Below are 19,422 nucleotides of genomic sequence, written 5' to 3' on the forward strand. Positions count from 1 at the left end.
GGGTGTGGCTGGCTGTGACCTCCGGTGCCTTTCCCCTGTACGTCTTCCCTTTGCTCTTGTCCTGTCTGCCCCTTGAGCAAGTGCACCTGTGCTCCTTTGCTCACGGAGCCCATGCATTCCCCAGAGTCTAGAATGGCCGTCTGCCAGTATCAGAAAACAAACTGTCTTTCCTATTGTTGTCCTCTTTCTTCCTCACAGAAACTTTTTTCCCCTTTATTAGGGGTGTAGAGAGCACACTGCCCTGCTTGTGAGATTTTAGTTCCCCGTCCAGGATTAAACCTGTATCCATGGCACTAAAAGTCCAAGCCCTGACCACTGGACAGCCAGGGAATTACCCCTCCCAGAAACTGTAAGCGAAAAATCGTTTTCTCCCTCTTATACAGGGGGAGTGGAGGCTCCAAAAAAAATGAAACAACTTTCCCGAGATCTCACAGCTAGCCAGCCGTAGAGTTAACTTGGCTCCAGCTAGTGTGTTCTTGTCTATGACTGGCCCTAGCCCTGTAATGAATTTTTTGCCACCTAGAACCTGTTGAAGAAGGGGACACTGTCTTGTGGTTAAACAGATATGATTTACTATGAAGTCCATGCTTTCTACCCCAGACATTCACTAAACACATCTCTGCCTTCTCTGGTGAGTCACATGGGCTGAATTCTCTCGCTTCACTAGAGTCTAAGATGCTTGAGGTTAGAGACCTTGCTTATTTTATTGTATCTTTATGCCTTATTCTCAGGATACATATGCTCACTCAATCCAAGTAAGGTGAACATATGGATGAGTATTTGTAATGAATGCCTGTGTCCTGTAGTAGATTAAACTGAAGTCTAGTTGAGACCAAGAAAAATGGAAACAGGCAGAAATATTTCCAACAGCCCAAGGCGTGCGCGCGCGCGCGCGCGCACACACACACACACACACACACACACACACACAAATTCCCCTTAATATAGGCTGCCAAAGCTCCACATACCCTCCATTCCAGGACACACAGAGATGTGCATATGTAACTGTAACTTTTCTACTATTTTTCAGTTTGTGAAGAAATATGGGAATGTTTTTAGCTTGGATTTTGGTACAGTTCCTTCTGTTCTTATAACTGGATTGCCCTTAATTAAAGAAGTGCTTGTCCACCAAGGCCAAATCTTCTCCAACCGCCCTATAGTGCCTCTCCAAGAGCACATCATAAACAACAAAGGTAAGCTGTTACACTGGTAAGTGTATGTTTGATATTCTTGTGGTCTGTGAAAGTGTCTCCAACAATCCCAGGAGCCAAGCTCCTCATAAGGAACCTGAGTGCCCGCGTTTCCCTGTTGAAGGCACCCCCTCAGGGCACCTGGCAGAGTCAGCTCTAATGTCAGGGATTTGGAGGAAGCGACATCACCTGCATGAACTCACTCTGGATGCTTTGATAAATAAGTATCCTCATCACTCAGTGATGTGATGTGTTGTTTAAGCAGAGAAAAGGCAATGCATCCTTAGGCTCTCTTTCTGCTTTCCCGCTCAGATCTCTTCCCCTAGAAATCGGATGTGGATCAGCTTGTTCCTGTTGATTAAGTGATCCCTTCTTGCCTCCAGTTCCTTATGCTCTATTTTAAGGCTGTGCCCCAAAGGTATCTCAAGCCTTCTATCTATGTTAAAAGAGTTTGGCGTGAATACTTAGAATTGTCACTAAATAAACTTCCATTTTCAAAAATCTAAATGCAAAACTTAAATCTATACTTCTAACAAGACAGCATTTTTTTTTCAGGTATTTCTCAATCCCGCTTTGAAATAGTTCACCCATTATTTTGCATTCATTTACTCCATCATCTGCCGTGTGAACCTAGTAAGACTAGGCACCAGTGACAGAGTAGTGAGTAGAACAGAAAAAATTCTTGATTTTTCTGTAAGCTACATGCGATTAAGAAAAACAGTATCAAGTAAGCTAATAATTTAAGTCCTCGGTGTTATGAAGTTAAGAGCAGGGTTCACTTAGTATGGGTATCGAATCTGGTCCTGAGACTCAGGAAAAGCTATTGTAAGTAAATGACAAGTAATCAAGTGAAGAAGCAATCCACTAGAGGGAATAGAATATGAAAAGTTTATGAGGTGGGAAGAAGGACAGTGAATTGAGGAATTGAAAGGTATCCAGTGTGGGAAGAACAGAGATTAAATGGAGATAATTAAATGAAGATGAAGATGCTAAGTTTGGCCAGAAAGAGTTCATGTTTAAGGATGTTGCTTTTATCCTAGTAACGAAAGAGGATTCTGAATGGTTTAAGTAGAAAAAGAAATCATTGTATTTACATGCTACATTTTAAAGACTTCTCTAAGCTATAATGTCAAGAATGGAATAAAAGGAGTAGGAGACTACTGTAGCGTTTTAGGTGAGAGAGGGTGGTGGCCTGGATTAGGGAGTTATCAAGAAATGGCAGTTCAGTAGGTTAGACCAGGAGACTGACTGTGAAAATATATGGATTTAAGCTATTCAGGAGGCATATCCAATAGGATATGATGACCTAGACAGAGGGAGAATGAGGTAGGCACCCAAATGAGTACGTAAAGGAAAGAAGGAGGATATGAAGAAGGAGAAGGTGTTGGCTGGCCTGGATGGGGAGTTGTATGGAGCAAGTCATGAATAAAATCATGAATATGCTGAGTATAAAGCCAAGAGAGTCAAGCAGACAATTGGTTACGTACCTGCAGCTGAGGCACAGATAGAGATGTTCACATCAGTAGATGTTATTTGAAATATTTGGAGCTGATGAGATTTCACAGAAATGGAAGATAAGGGTAAGAGAGAAGAGGGTTTGACCCAAGCTTGAAAAGGCCCATCATTTCAAAATTTGATAGGAGATAAGTTAACTGAAGGTATGATGATTTCTGTGAAGTCAGAGAATTAGCAGAAACGTCTGGAGAGTGTGGTGTCCTGGGCACCACTGGAAAAGAGTGTTTCAAGAAAAAAGCATCTCGTGCTGTTGACACATCAACATGAGGCTGAAAAGGATCCTGGACTGAACAGCAGGGAGGGCCACTTCACTAAAGTGGTGGAAGTGAAAGGGAGATATTAGAAGGAGTGGAAGAGTGTATGGGAATGAAGAATTGAGAGGGTGGTGGTCTCATCTGTGTTATAAAATAAATGAAGTTCTCTGCACACCTCATGATGGATTTTTTATCCTTTGCCTGTGATTTTCTTTCTGCACACATTCACAATTCTTTGTTTTCTTGGGTGATTCATCTATTTTTTAAAGATATTTAAACTCTCTCCTTATGAGTTTTGATTTTGTCTAGTCCATTAGTGCATACTTAGTACGTAGCATAACAAATACTTAAATATAGTATGTGACAAGTAATCAGAGCATGGGCATCAGGGTCAGGCAGGCTTGAAAATGAATGCCTGTTTAACTGTTCCAACTGTGTAACCTTGTAGAATGTACTTTTATCTCCTGTGCCTTATTTTTCTCATCAAAAAATGGGGGGGCTGATTTTACACTAATGATTTAATCAGAGAGTATCTGTGAGTACTAAATCCCAGAATGCATTACAAATGCTAATGTGCACAGCACTGCAAGCAATCAGTAAATTCAAGCCATTATATTCTTGCTTAGGGACTATTTCTCTGATTAGTTTTCAAGTACCTTACAGCCCTTTTTCTTCCTTTCATCTGATACATCATGGGTCTTGTTGGCTTTTTTTCATAATCTTGGCCTTCTTTTCCCAGGCTTGATCATGTCCAGTGGCCAGTTATGGAAGGAACAAAGAAGGTTTGCCCTGACAACTCTTAGGAACTTTGGTTTAGGAAAGAAGAGCTTAGAGGAACGCATTCAGGAGGAGGCCTCCTACCTCATCCAGACGATAAGAGAGGAGAACGGTGAGCATGTCATAGGACAGGTGCAGGGACTGTGGCTCATACTTTCACTAACTAGATGTTCATCAGTGCCTACCTGCCTTTCCTGAGCCCAGAATTGTGTAGGGTGCTGAGGGGATGACAGGGAACAGCTAACCATGACCTGCCCTCATGTGGCTTGTGAAATAAGGAAAAGATTGGTATTAAACACATTATTGGTTTCAAATACTGGTCATCAGTTAGACTTGCCAGGCATTGACTGAATACTGATTAGACCCTGAGGGTGTCAGACCCGGGGTCACAGTCTCAGAGGTGGTTCTGTAGTCAGTGTGCCATACATCACACAGAGTAGCATCTCTGTAAAATAGAAGCAACCCTATCCGAAGGCTCCATTTCTTCTCCTGCCTCCAGGACAGCCTTTTGACCCTCACTTGACAATCAACAATGCCGTTTCCAATATTATTTGCTCCATCACCTTCGGGGAGCGCTTTGACTACCAGGATGATCAGTTCCAGGAACTGCTGAGGATGCTGGATGAGATATTAAATCTGCAGACGTCAATGTGCTGCCAGGTGAGGCAGTTGTCACTTGCTATCTTTCATAAAGACATTAGGCTGATGTCCATCACAGGTTAGATTGGGTCTTTCTTTCCTTTTTAACTAATGTAACCTTTTAAAATTGACTTCAGCACAAACCTGTTTGAAATCGATCTGTTGACTTTACTGTTTTTGATTCTTATTCTATTGTTCATGTGGACACATCCACTCCTTTCTCTTGCATATTCACCTGTTTGTAAAAATCCTTAAAGATTTCCACCTGTTGCACTATTTCCATGCCCATCCACACTTGTTATTACCAGTTTTCTAAATTTGTAGGATATGGATTTAAGGGATTCAACACTCACCCCATCCTTGGTAGTCCCTGCTGTCTCCTTTTGTCCTGCTAGGGTTTTAAGTCTGTCAAAAGCTCTGCTCATCTGCTTGGTCTCTTAGGCTCTTTTCTTTATTTGGAAGGTACTTCTAGGGGAAAATCAGCCCCAAGTCTTGAGGTAAATCCTTGTACACCTAAAGGACGATTTATTTGTAATCATTTTTAACAAGCAACACTGCCCGGAGTTTGATGGACCCATCTCACCCAAACTGATAAAGCAGTTAGCATGTTTCCTGGCACATTAAAGGAACATAATGAATATGAGCTACTAGGATTATTGTTGTCAGTATTACTTTTGAATAACATTCCTTATTGTCACTTCTAATCATGCTAAACCCCAGCCCCTGTTCAGTAATTCCGTTTTCTTCTGTCCTATTAAGACAGAACCTAGGAAGTTTGGGACCTCAGTGAGCATATATTGACTATTCCCAGGGAAAAGAAATTCCGGGGAAGGTTGGATGAGTCAGGAGGCAGGGGGTAATATGCATTTTTTTAGAGACCCAAAATAGATCAGGCAGTTTACCCGACAATTTCACATACTTTATTTCAGTCAGTTTTTTTACAAAAATCCTTTAAAGATGAAATGGAGCATCCTAATGTGTGCAAGTAGATATGGGAATGCTTAAGCAAATCCGCATAGTGACCCATTGGCTGTTGTTAAGTGTGGAATAGATCTCATGTAATTAATTGAGTAAGGAAAATAACTCTGGTGCCCCAATGGCAGTGGGTTACACTAAGTCCTTCAAATTACATCATCATCTTCATTATTGTCATTAATATCATTATTATTCCCAAAGCCTTATAGCTAGAAAGCGATAGAGCTAACAGTCAAAGGCATGTATGTTTCATTTTAAGTCTAGGCAATTTTCCATTATGTTGGGCTATCCGTTTTCTACCAGATATTTTTAGTGAAAATATATCCAAAATCCACTTAGTTTTAAAAATGTCTTATCCACATGAAGAATACATCATAATGCATAGATAGTCAAACATGCATCTATGTTGAACGTAACTAGCTACCTAGCTAGAAAGAGGTGTTTTATGCACACACAAAGATATATACACGCATAGTAGAGAAAAATGCCATGAAAAAATAATAAAAGGAAGTAGGGGGATGGGAAGAGGTTCCAGAAGTACTGCATTATAGAATTATCAGGTAAGATATCTCCAAGCAAGTGACACTTGAGCCTACCTGAATGAAACCAAGGCTAGAGTTATACAATTTCCAGAGGAAGACCAATCTTCATTGAAGGAATAGTGAATGGAAAAACTAAATGTTGTCATTCTTGACGTTGTCACAGAGACCAACGGAGCTGGACTAGAAAGACCAAGAGAGAGTAAGATGGCAGCGAGGGATAGCAGAAGAGGGGACAGGAGGGTGAGAGGCCAGCTCATGTGGAGCTCCAGGCCAGGAGAATGATGTAGAATTTCTCTAAATGTCATGGAAAGTCATTGGAGGATTGAAAGATAAATAGTGAAATGATCTGATTAAATTGTTAAATGATCTCTCTGGCAGCTCAGTGGAAATTAGACTGGGAAGGGGGTTGAGGACAGAATCAGGGAAATTGCTGGGAGGCCTTAAAGCACCTAGGTAAGAAATATTGGGGCTTTGTCCTAGAATGACAAACACATGGAGTACTGAGAAGTGGTCTGAAAATGGTTCTATTTTGGATGGAGTGCTGAAATGCTTTGCCAGAGGGGAAAGAAGATGGGTGTGACAGAGAAGATGAGACAAGGGTGATTCCAAGGGTTGAGTGTTAGCAAAAAAAAATACATATAGAAATACAATGGTTTCTTTGTCTTCAAAAGTAGAAATATGGTACCCACTTGTCTCTAAGACTGTTTTGTTTTCTCCATCAGCTCTACAATGTTTTTCCAAGGATAATGAATTTCCTTCCGGGTCCGCACCAAGCACTCTTTAGTAATATGGAGAAAATGAAGATGTTTGTTGCCCGTATGATTGAAAACCACAAGAGAGACTGGAATCCTGCTGAAGCAAGAGACTTCATTGATGCTTATCTCCAGGAAATAGAAAAGGTTAGGGAACCTGAGTATTTTCCTGAGTAGTGTTCTTAGAGAGCAAATGAGGCAATTCTGATATCTTATTGCTGCTATAAGAAATCACCACAAACTTGGTACTTAAGACAACCAACATTTATCAAGTCAAGGTTGGGCAGGGCTGGCTCTTTCCAGTCTTTAGGGCAGAATCCATTGACGGGATTTTTCAGAGTCTAGAAGCTACCTGTACCCCTCAACTTATGCCCCTTTCCTCCATCTTCAGAACCATCAATGTAGCTTCTTCTCTTGCACCATCCTCACGTATTCTCTCAATGTGCAACTTGCCTCCTCTTACAGAGACTCTTCTGATTATAATGGGTTCACTAAGATAATCCATATCAAAATCATTAATTTCATCATATCTACAAAATTATATCTGTCAAAAATTATTTACCAGTTCCAGAGATGAGACATGAACATCTTTGTGAGTCATTATTCAGCCTACCAGAGGGTTGGAAAAATAGAGACACTATTTCAGAGTGTGCTGCTGCTAAGTCTCTTCAGTTGTGTCCGACTCTATGCGACCCCATAGATGGCAGCCCACCAGGCTCCCCCGTCCCTGGGATTCTCCAGGCAAGAACACTGGAGTGGGTTTCCATTTCCATCTCCAATGCATGAAAGTGAAACGTGAAAGTGAAGTCGCTCAGTCATGTCTGGCTCTTCGCGACCCCATGGACTGCAGCCCACCAGGCTTCTCTGTCCATGGGATTTTCCAGGCAAGAGTACTGGAGTGGGGTGCCATTTCCTTCCCCTATTTCAGAGTGTAGGAATATCATTAACTCAGAATACAGATACATTCAAAATAAAGATATTTGTTTAAGAGTATTTGGCTTGAGGTCTTTCAGTTCAGTTCAGTCGCTCAGTTGTGTCCGACTCTTTGTGACCTCATGGACTGTAGCACGCCAGGCTTCTCTGTATAACAACAGTTCCCGTAGCTTAATCAAACTCATATCCATCGAGTCAGTGATGCTATCCAACCATCTCATCCTCTTTTGTCCCCTTCTGCTCCTGGTTTTAATCTTTCCCAGCATCAGGGTCTTCTCAAATGAGTCAGTTCTTAACATCAGGTGGCCAAAGTATTGGAGCTTTAGCTTAGCATCAGTCCTTCCAATGAATATTCATGACTGATTTCCTTTAGTATTAACTGGTTTGATCTTGCAGTCCAACGGACTCTCAAGAGTCTTCTCCAACACCACAGTTCAACAGCATCAATTCTTTGGCACTCAGCTTTCTTTATAGTCCAACTCTCACATCCAAACATGACTACTGGAAAAACCATAGCTTTGACTAGATGAACCTTTGTTGGCAAAGTAATGACTCTGCTTTTTAATATGTTGTGTAGGTTGGTCATAGCTTTTCATCCAGGGAGCAAGCATCTTACTTTCATGGCTTCAGTCACCATCTGGAGTGATTTGGAACCCCAAGAAATAAAGTCTGTCACTGTTTCCATTGTTTTGCCATCTATTTTCCATAAAGTGATGGGACCAGATGCCATAATCTTCATTTTCTGAATGTTGAGTTTTAAACCAGGTTTTTCACTCTCCTCTTTTACCTTCATCAAGAGTCTCTTCAGTTCCTCTTTGCTTTCTGCCATAGGAGTGATATCATCTGTGTATCTGAGGTTATTGATATTTCCCCCAGTAATCTTGATTCCAGCTTGTGCTTCATCCAGCCCAGCATTTTGCACGATGTGACCTGAATATAATTTAAATCAGCAGGGTGACAATATACAGCCTTGACATACTCCTTTCCCAATGTGGAAACAGTCTGTTGTTCCATGCCCTGTTCTAACTGTTGTTTCTTGACCTGCATACAGATTTCTCAAGAGGCAGGTAAGGTGTCTGGTATTATCATCTCTGTGAGAATTTTCAACAGTTTGCTGTGATCTGCACAGTCAAAGGCTTTGGCTTAGTCAATAAAGCAGAAGTAGATGTTTTTCTGGAACTCTCTTGCTTTTTTTTAATTAATTTTTTTATTGAAGGATAATTGCTTTATAGAATTTTGTTGTTTTCTGTCAAATCTCAACATAAATCCACCATAGTTATACATATATCCCCTCCCTTTTGAACCTTCCTTCCATCTCCCTTCCCATCCCACCCCTCTAGGTTGATACAGAGCACCTGTTTGAGTTTCCTGAGCCACATAGCAAATTCCCATTGGCTATCTATTTTAAATAAGGTAATGTAAGTTTCCACGTTACTCTTTCCATAGATCTCACCTCTCCTCCCCTCTCCCTATGTCCATAAGTCTGTTCTCTATGTCTGTTTCTCCATTGCTGCCCTGTAAATAAATTCTTCAGAACCATTTTTCTAGATTCTGTATATATGCATTAGCATATGATATTTATCTTTCTCTTTCTGACTTACTTCCCTCTGTATAATAGGTTCTAGGTTCATCCACCTCATCAGAACTGACTCAAATGCATTCCTTTTTATCACTGAGTAATATTCCATTGTGTATATATACATGACTTCTTTATCCATTCGTCTGTAGATGGATATCTAGTTTGTTCTGCCGGGGTCCAGCCCCGGCTGATCCAGGGTATTCGAAGCGGGGACAGCATCGGCGAGGATCAGGATACAATAGCTTCAATTAGATATTAATTAGAGATGTAAAGAGTAATAGAAAGAGGATAGCTCAGTAGGAAAATTCAGTGGAGAAAAGAGGCTGAGTAGCTTGGTTTACGCGGGAGACCAATAAAACTTCAAGACAAGAAGTTTGCACCACTTACGTAGGCCGCAGGCGTCCTTCCGTTCTCCCAAAGGAGAGGAGACACTGAGGCCTCCCCGGTCAGATCTTAGAAGCCCAGGCAAAATTAGTAAGCATGGTGGGTTCTGCACTCCAGATTTAGACTCAGCCACAGTGAGAGAGAGAGCGACATGGGGAGACCAGTATTTCGAGAAACTGATCCCAATTCTTTATTTTCCATGGTCTACTTTTATACACTGAGAGGTTATGCAAAAATCACATGGGGTCAGCAGTCCTGACTTTTATCAAGTCAGGTGCTTCATACAAATGTATACAGAGGTCTTAGGGGTGTTACATCATCTTCTGGACAGGCAGCCTGCTGACAATTTATGACCCTCTCCTTGTGACAGCGGTCAGTCAACCAGGACACTTATTTCTCCAGGGGTGATTATTCTTAAAACAGATGCCACCCAAATAAAGTTACATTCCTATAGGGTGAGGGTGTAGTGGGTTTTAGTTAAGGAAAGAATTTACTTAGCCTAAGGTCTAACGTGATTAATATCAAAGGTTAATACTTATTTCTTCTATATATTCATTAATGTGTGTAAGGGCAGGGGATATGGAGTCTTAGCAACAAACATTGGCTCAACAAATGAAAAACCCTTCACCAATACAATTTCTAATCAGCCCATTATACTTATACTAATAGTTTTCTAACTTTTCTAAGGAACCTGTTTTTAGAAGGTTTAAAGCATCTCGTGCTTCTCATGGTTGGGAGGCTGTGAGCAATCACATGTGGCCGGACAAGCCTGTCAGGCAGGCTAGAGAACCTTCAGAGGAGTTTGTAGGTTAAAACACTCTTGTCACGCCCAGGAGTTTTTATTAACTGGAGCTCTAAGTTAACTCCTTCTCCGAAAGAGGTGATGGGGGACAGCCCCCCGTAAAGTCAGAGGTGTAGGTGGGAGCACTAAGTAGTAAAGTAGGCAGGCTCTGGTTATGGGGGTAGATGCTCGAGGATTTCCAGGGGGACTCCTGAGGCTCGATCCCGTCTTTGTGTATGTCGAGCCTCCTTCCTCATGACCTTTGCCATGGGCGGAGTGCCTCACTCTGGCCCCCAACATTGTTCCATGTTCTAGCTATTGTAAATAGTGCTGCAGTAAACAATGAGATACATGTGTCTTTTTTGATTTTGGTTTCCTCAGGATATAGGCATAGGAGTGGGATTGCTGGGTCATATGGTGGGTTTAATCCTAGCTTTTTAAGGAATTTCCATACCATCTTCCATAGTAACTGAATCAATTTACGTTCCCACCAACAGTGCAAGAGTGTTCCCTTTTCTCCAGCATTTATTCTTTGTAGACTTTTTGATGATGGCCATTCTGACTAGTGTGAGTGATATCTCATTGTAGTTTTGATTTGCATTTCTCTAATAATGAGAGACATTGAGCATCTTTTCATATGTTTGTTAGCCATCTGTATGTCTTCTTTGGAGAAATATCTGTTTAGGTCTTCTTCCCACTTTTTGATTGGATTGTTTGTTTTTCTGTCTTTGAGTTGTATGACCTGCTTGTATATTATGAAAATTAATCCTTTGTCATTTGTTTCATTTGCTATTATTTTCTTCCATTCTGAGGGTTGTCTTTTCACCTTGCTATAGTTTCCTTTGCTATGCAAAAGTTTAATCAGGTCCCACTTGTTTACTTTTGTTTTTATTTCTGTTACTCTAGGAGGTGGGTCCTAGAGGATCCTGCTTTGATTTATGTAATTGAGTGTTCTGCCTGTGTTTTCCTCTAATAGTTTTATAGTTTCTGGTCTTATATTTAGGTCTTTAATCCATTTTGAGTTTGTCTTTTTGTTTGATGTTAGGAAGTGTTCTAATTTCATTCTTTTACATGTAGCTGTCCAGTTTTCACAGCACCATTTATTGAAGAAGCTGTCTTTGCCCCATTGTATATTCATGCCTCCTTTGTTAAAAATAAGGTACCCATAGGTGCATGGGTTTATTTCTGGGCTTTCGATCTTGTTCCATTGATCTGTATTTCTTTTCTGTGCCAGTACCATCTTTTCTTGATGACTATAGCTTTGTAGTATAATCTGAAGCCAGGAAGGTTGATTCCTCCAGCTCCATTCTTACTTCTCAAGATTGCTTTGGCTATTCAGGGTCTTCTGTGTTTTCATATGAATTTGTTCTGGTTCTGTGAAAAATGTCTCTGGTAATTTGATAGGGATCATATTGAATCTGTAGATTGCATTTGGTAGTATAGTCATGTTCATAATATTGATTATTCCTACCCAGGAACATGAAATATCTCTGCATCTATTTATGTTGTCTTTGATTTTTCATTAGTGTCTTATAATTTTCTGTGTACAATTCTTATATTTCCTTAGGTAAGTTTATTCCTTGGTATTTAATTCTTTTTGTTGCAGTGGTGAATGGGATTGATTCCTTAATTTCTCTTTCTGAGTTTTCATTGTTAGTATAGAGAAATGCAAGTGATTTCTGTGTATTGATTTTGTATCCTGCAACTTTGCTAAATTCACTGATTAGCTCTAGTAATTTTCTGATACTATCTTTTGGGTTTTCTATGTACAGTATCATGTCATCTGCAAACAGTGAGAGCTTTCCTTCTTTTCTGATCTGGATTCCTTTTGTTTCCTTTTCTTCTCTGATTGCTGTAACAGGACTTCCAGAATGATATTGAATAATAGTGGTGAAAGTGGACACCATTGTCTTGTTCCTGATCTTAGGGGGAATACTTTCAGTTTTTCACCATTGAGAATAATATTTGCTATAGTCTTATCATTTACGGTCTTTACTATTTTGAGGTAGGTTCTTTCTATGCCCATTTTTTTGAAGGATTTTAATCACAAATGGGTGCTGTATTTTATCAAATTCTTTTTCTGCATCTATTAAAATGATATGGTTTTTATCTTTCAATTTGTTAATATGGTGTATTACATTGAATGATTTGAGTATATTGAAGAATCCTTACATGCCTGGAATAAACCCAACTTTATCATTATGTATGAGCTTTTTGTTGTGTTGCTAAATTCTGTTGCTAAAATTTTGTTGAGGATTTTTACATCTATGTTCATCAGTGATATTGGCCTGTAGTTTTCTTTTTTGTGTGTTGTCTTTCCCTGGTTTTGGTATCAGGGTAATGATGGCCTCATAGAATGAGTTTGGAAGTGTTCCTTCCTCTGAAATTTTTTGAAAGAGTTTTAGAAGGACAGGCATTAGGTCTTCTCTAAATGTTTGATAGAACTCTCCTGTGAAGCCATCTGGTCCTGGGCTTTTGTTTTGGGGGAAATTTTTGATCACAGCTTCAATTTCAGTGCTTGTGTTTGGGTTGTTCATAATTTCTATTTCTTGCCAGTTCAGTGTTGGAAGATGGAACTTTTCTAAGAATCTGTCCACTTCCTCCAGGTTATCCATTTTATTGCCATAGAGTTGTTCATAATAGTCTCTTATGATCCTTTGTATTACTGCATTGTCTGTTGTAACCTCTTCTTTTTCATTTCTAATTTTGTTGATTTGATTCTTCTCTTTTTTCTTGAAGAGTCTGGATAAAGGTTTGTCAATTTTGTTTATCTTCTCAAAGAATAAGCTTTCAGTTTTATTAATCTTTACTATTGTTTCTTTCATTTCTTTTTCATTTATTTCTGCTTGGATCTTTATGGTTTCTTTCCTTCTGCTAATCTTTGGATTTTTTGTTTTGTTTTTCTTTTCCCAGTTGTTTTAGGTGTAAAGTTAGGTTGTCTATTAGATGTTTTTCTTGTTTCCTGAGGTAGGATTGTATTTCTATAAACTTCCCTCTTAGAACTGCTTTCGCTGCATCCCATAGGTTTTGAGTTGTCATGTTTTCATTGCCATTTGTTCCTAGAAATTTTTTTATTTCCCTTTTGATTTCTTCAGTCACCTGTTGGTTATTTAGAAATGTATTATTTAATCTCCAAGTGTTTGTGTTTCTTACCATTTTTTCTTGTAATTGATATCTAGTCTCATAGAACTGTGGTCGAAGAAGATGCTTGGTATGATTTCAATTTCTTAAATTCACTGAGGTTTGATTTGTGACCCAAGATGTGGTCTATCCTGGCCAATGTTCCATGTGTACCTGAGAAGGTGTATTCTTCTGCATTTGGATGGAATGTCCTGAAGATATGAATGACATCCATCTATCTAATGTATCACTTAAGACTTGTGTTTCCTTATTAATTTTCTGTTTTGATGATCTGTCCACTGGTGTGAGTGGGGTGTTAAAGTCTCCTACTATTATTGTGTTACTCTCAATTTCTCCTTATGTCTGTTAGTGTTAGTCTTATGTACTGAGGTGCTCTTATGTTGGGTGCATAGATATTTACAATTGTTATCTCTTCATCTTGATTGTTCCCTTGATCATTATGTAGTGTCCTTCCTTATCTCTTGTAATATTCTTTATTTTAATGTCTATTTTGTCTTATATGAGGATTGCTGCTCCAGCTTTCTTTTACTTCCCATTTGCAAGGAATATATTTTTCCATCCTATCACTTTCAGCCTATATGTGTCTTTAGATCTGAAGTGGGTTTCTTGTAGACAGCAAATATGGGTCTTATTTTTGCATCCATTCAGCCAGTCTGTGTCTTTTGGTTGGAGTATTTAATCCATGTACATTTGAAGTAATTATTGATATATGTGTTCCTATTGCCATTTTCTTAATTGTTTGGGGTTTGATTTTGTAGATCTTTTTCTTCTCTTATATTTCTTGACTATATAAGTCCCTTTAACATTTGTTGTAAAGCTGGTTTGGTGGTACTGAATTCTCTTAACTTTTGCTTGTCTGAAAAGCTTTTATCTCTCCATCAACTTTGAATGAGATCCTTGATGAGTACAATAATCTTGGTTGTAGATTTTTCCTTTTCAGTACTTTAAATATATCCTGCCATTCCCTTCTGGCCTGCAGTTTCTGCTGAAAGATCAGCTATTAAGCAAATGGGGTTTCCCATGTATGTTACTTGTTGCTTTTCCCTTGCTGCTTTTAATATTATTTCTTTGTGTTTAGTCTTTGTTAGTTTGATTAGTATGTGTCATGGTGTGTTTCTCCTTGGGTTTATCATCAATGGGACTCTTTGTTCCTCTTGGACTTGACTATTTCCTCTTCCATGTTGGGGAAATTTTCAACTATAATCTCTTCAAAAATTTTCTCATACCCTTTCTTTTTCTGTTCTTCTTCTGGGACCCCTATAATTCAAATTTGGGGCATTTGATATTGTCTCAGAGGTTTCTGAGACTATCCTCAGTTCTTTTCATTATTTTTACTTTATCTGTTCTTCAGAAGTTATTTCCACAATTTTGTCTCCCAGCTCACTGATTCATTCTTCTGCTTCAGATATTCTGATATTGAATCCTTCTAGAGTATTTTTAATTTCAGTAATTGTGTTGTTTGTCTGTCTTGGCTTATTCTTTAATTCTTCTAGGTCTTTGTTAATTGATTCTTGCATTTTCTCCATTTTGTTTTCAAGGTTTTTGATCATCTTTACTATCATTATTCTGAATTCTTTTTCAGGTAGTTTGCGTATTTCCTCTTCATTTATTTGGACCTCTGTGTTTCTAGTCTGTTCCTTCATTTGCATAGTACTTCTCTGCCTTTTCATTATTGTTTTTTTTTAACTTATTGTGTTTGAGGTCTCCTTTTCTCAATCTTCAAGGTTGAATTATTTCTTCTTTTTGGTTTCTGCCCTCCTAAGTGTTGGTCCAGTGTAAGCTTTGTATAGGATGGGATTTGTGCTGAGTTTTTTGTTTGTTTGTTTTTCCTCAGATGGGCAAGGCTGAGTGAGGTGGTAATCCTCTGTGCTGGTGATTGGGTTTGTATTGTTTTGTTTGTTTAGATGAAGCATCCTGCACAGGGTGCTACTGGTGGTTGAGTGATGCCATATTTTGTATTCAAGTGGCTTCCTTTGTGTGAGTTCTCACTATTTGATACTCCCTGGGGTTAGTTCTCTGGTAGACTAGGGTCGTGGAGTCAGTGCTTTCATTCCAAAGGCTTAGGGCTTGATCTCTGGTCATGAACAAAGATTCCTCAAGTGGTTTGCTGTGGTATTAAGTGAGATTAAAACAAATACCCCAAACCAAGAACCCAAAGATGAACCCCCGACAAATGGCCGTTACAAAATCAGGTAAATAATAATCAAAATAACAGAATATACACACATATATATATACCCGTAAGTAAAGTCAAAACAGTCCAATGAAAATAAAGTACAGTAGATTGACCAGGTGAACAAAGGAAATAAAAAATTGTATTTATCAGTTAAGAACAAAACTAACTAAAGCACAAACTGGAAAACAAAACTAAATCAAGGTGCAAATAAAGCAATGAAAGCAGACCTAACAAATATGTTGAGAGGAAAGAAAAGAAAGAATAGATATGCAAAGTTAAATAGTCATGGATGCAGAAGATTTATATACATTAATGATTAACTGCAAAATGAAGAATAGTAGGAAAGGCAAACCAAGGAATAAATGTAGAAAAATATATAGTAGGTTTAAAAAATTAAAAATTAAAATTATAAAAAAAGAAAAGAAAAAAAAGAAGATTAAAAAAAGGAAGAATAAAGAAAGAAAAAGGAAAACTCCACAGAACTGCAAAAGCCCAATATAGAGGCAGAGGTTTATAACAACAATAAAAAGTGTCACTGAATACACACACACACACACACACACACACACATATATATACACACCCATAAGCAAAATCAAAACAGTCCAACAAAAATAAAGTAGAATAGATTAACCTGGCGAACAAAGGAAACCAAAAATTATATCTACCAGTTAAGAATAAAACTAACTAAAGCACAAACTGGAAAACAAAACAAAAGCAAGGTGCCAATTGGGGAATAAAGCAATGAAAATAAAACTAACAAATATGTTGAGAGGAAAGGAAAGAAAGTAAAGAAAGAATAGATATGCAAAGTTAAATAGAGGTAGATAAAGAAGATTTATATACATTAAAGATTAACTGCAGGGGAAAAGAACAGTAGGAAAAGCAAACAAAGGAATAAATATAGAAAAATAATAATAGGTTTAAAAAGTCAAAAATTAAAATAAAAAAAACAAAAGGAAAACTCCACAGAACTGTGAAAGCCCAACATAGAGGCAGAGGTTTATAACAACAATAAAAAATGTGAGAAAAAAAAAAAAGCTCAAAAGCTTAATTAGATTTCATAGTGCCAATAAAATCAACAACTACAACAGAAAGGGGGGAAAAAAGAAAAAAAAATCCAAAAGGATCTACAGAACAAATCAAAACACAAGAATAATAAATGTTTTTCCTGAATCATTGCTGTCAGAGTCCTTTTCCTCTCTGGGAGTCACAGTCCACCTCACTTCTCTAGGATGCCCTCCAACACTATGCTGATCTCTGGACCTGCTGTGGGTGCAGCTCAGATTCTAATCTGGTCCCATTCCTGTGTGTTCTTCCCTCCAGTGTCCACAGCTAATAGAACCAGTGCATTTTCTTTTGTGCGAGCTCTCAGTGTCCTTTTACATATTCCATAGGCACAGAGACTGCCTAGTTGATCATGTGGGTTTAATCTGGAGCTTGTACAGCTGGTGGGAAGATTTTGGGTCTTCTTCCTTGGCCACACTGCCCCTGGGTTTCAATTGTGGTTTTATTTCCACTTCTGCATGTGGGTCATCCATCGTTCATTGGGGTTTGCTTCTGAGGCTGCCCTGGAGGACTTGGGTTTGCCCTTGTGAAGGTCAAGTGCAGAGGTGGTCCAGCTGCTTGGGTCGCAGGGGTTCTGGCAGCACCAGGTACTCAGAGGAGTTGGCGGCTAGGGCAGCAGGAAATATAGTGCTCTAGAAGAGTATGGCAACCAGTATTGGCCAATACGTTCCAGTATTCTTACCTGGAGAAGCCCCCTAACAGAGAAGCCTGGCAGGCCACAGGGTCTACAGGGTCACAAAGAGTTGGACACGAATGAAGTGATCCTGTTTGCATAGATGCAAGACTTTTTTTTTTTTTTTTGGCCTGTGGCAGCTCTGCCCCAGTGAGAGTTGAGCATGAAGGTGGCGCAGCTTCTTGGCTTGCAGGGACCCTGGCAGCACCAAGTGTGTGGGGACACGGACTGCCTCCATCGCAGGAGTTATGACCCTCTCAGAGTCTTTTTTCAAGCCTCTTGTAGCTGGTGATCAGAAGGCCTCTTTAGCCAGCCTTTCTCTGTAGCTCTGCTCATTCAGGCACTTAGAGGGCTCCCTTGCCTGGGGTCGTTTTCTGTTGTTGGGCACGTCAGGCACACAGAGGGGCCCACCTGGCTGGCATCCTACTCTGTAGATCTGTGTATCAGGCACTTAAAGAGGCACCCTGGGTGGGGTCCTACTCTAGTTCAGTGCATCAGGCGTTTGATGGGCCAGCCTCTCTATTGTTCACACCGATGCTGGTGTGTGGGGAGAGAGAGGCTATGGTGAATGTTCCAGACACTACTGCGTGACTCAGAAGTATTGCTTTGCTTCCATGGCTGCCCAGGTTTTCTCCACAGGCATTTCCCACCATAATCTTCTTGTTCACATCCCCTCGATCTGTCTCTCTGTAACCAGCAGCAGCCCTCACCCTGGGATTGCTCCACAATCCCTAAACTCCATCTCTCAGCCATTGCACCTTCCAGGGAACCTATGTCCCTGTCCAATGTATGTGTGGCTGCAGCAAGGACTGTCTGGTTTTCATTCCATTTAGGCTGCCACAGATCAGCTGTTTCACTCTCAGCCTTAAATGTTTCTCCTCTGACTCATACAATTGCCCCAATGTGGGGATAGGACCCCTGCTTCAGTTCCCCCACCGGTTGAGGGCAGGTCCACTCCTAGTTTTCCCCCTCATTCCTTCATCCTACTGAGTTTTGCATGGTTCTGGATATTCTTTTCTGCTGGTCAGGCACTCCTGTCCACTCACAGCTGGTGTTCTGCATGCACATCTCTGTTCGAAGGTGTATTCCTGGTGTATCTGTGGAGAGAGATGTACTCCATGTCCACCTACTCCTCTGCCATCTTATTCTCCTCCTCAAGCTTCTGTGAGGCTTCTTTAAAGAAAACCATAAAGGTGTGTGTGGTGAGCTCTTCAAAGCATTTTGCCCATGGATTGGAGCACGCAGATGTCCCCTGCCGGCTCCTGGCTTGGGGTGGGACGGTGCTGCATCGAGCTCCTTGCAAGCACCCATGGTCTTGCTGATCTGCTCAGGAGAAGCAGTCAGTGTGAATGGTCTCTCTTGCTCTTTTGATGATCCAAAAGAGTTGGCAATTTGATCTCTGGTTCCTCTGTCTTTTCTAAATCCACCTTGAACATCTGGAAGTTCTTGGTTCACGTACTGTTGAAGTCTCTTGGAGAATTTTGAGCATTACTTTGCTAGTGTGTGAGATGAGTGCACTTGTGCAGTAGTTTGACATTCTTTGGCATTGCCTTTCTTGGGGATCGGAATGAGAACTGACCTTTTCCAGTCCTATGACCATGGCTGAGTTTTCCAAATTTGCTGACATATTGAGTGCAGTGCTTTAACAGCATCATCTTTTAGGATTTGAAATGGCTCGACTGGAATTCCATCACCTCTAGTAGCTTTGTTCATAGTGATGCTTCCTAAGGCCCACTTGATTTCACATTCCAGGATGTCTGGCTCTACATGAGTGATCACACCATTGTGGTTATATGGGTCATTAAGATCTTTTTTGTATAGTTCTTGTGTGTATTCTTGCCACCTCTTCATAATATCTTCTGCTTCTGTTAGGTCCATACTGTTTCTGTCCTTTATTGTGCCCATCTTCACATGAAATGTTCCCATGGTATCTTTAATTTTCTTGAAGAGATCTCTAGTTTTTCCCATTCTATTGTTTTCCTCTATTTCTTTGCACTGACCACTTAGGAAGGGTTTCTTATCTCTCCTTGCTGTTCTTTGTAA

The 19,422-nt window shown here is 39.9% G+C and overlaps 1 protein-coding gene across 1 annotated transcript in view; it reads left to right on the forward strand.

Annotated features, from left to right (window-relative positions):
• LOC113889809 (cytochrome P450 2J2-like) overlaps positions 1–19,422 on the forward strand; it is a 31,525-nt gene that overhangs the window by 3,669 nt on the left and 8,434 nt on the right. The window contains exons 2-5 of the mRNA XM_027537091.1: positions 1,031–1,193; positions 3,699–3,848; positions 4,236–4,396; positions 6,615–6,791. Of these exons, the coding sequence (XP_027392892.1) occupies positions 1,031–1,193; positions 3,699–3,848; positions 4,236–4,396; positions 6,615–6,791 (651 nt within the window). The remainder of the gene's footprint in view (positions 1–1,030; positions 1,194–3,698; positions 3,849–4,235; positions 4,397–6,614; positions 6,792–19,422) is intronic.

This window comes from Bos indicus x Bos taurus, chromosome 3 (assembly GCF_003369695.1).
Source record: "Bos indicus x Bos taurus breed Angus x Brahman F1 hybrid chromosome 3, Bos_hybrid_MaternalHap_v2.0, whole genome shotgun sequence".
Classification (NCBI taxonomy): Eukaryota; Metazoa; Chordata; class Mammalia; order Artiodactyla; family Bovidae; genus Bos; species Bos indicus x Bos taurus.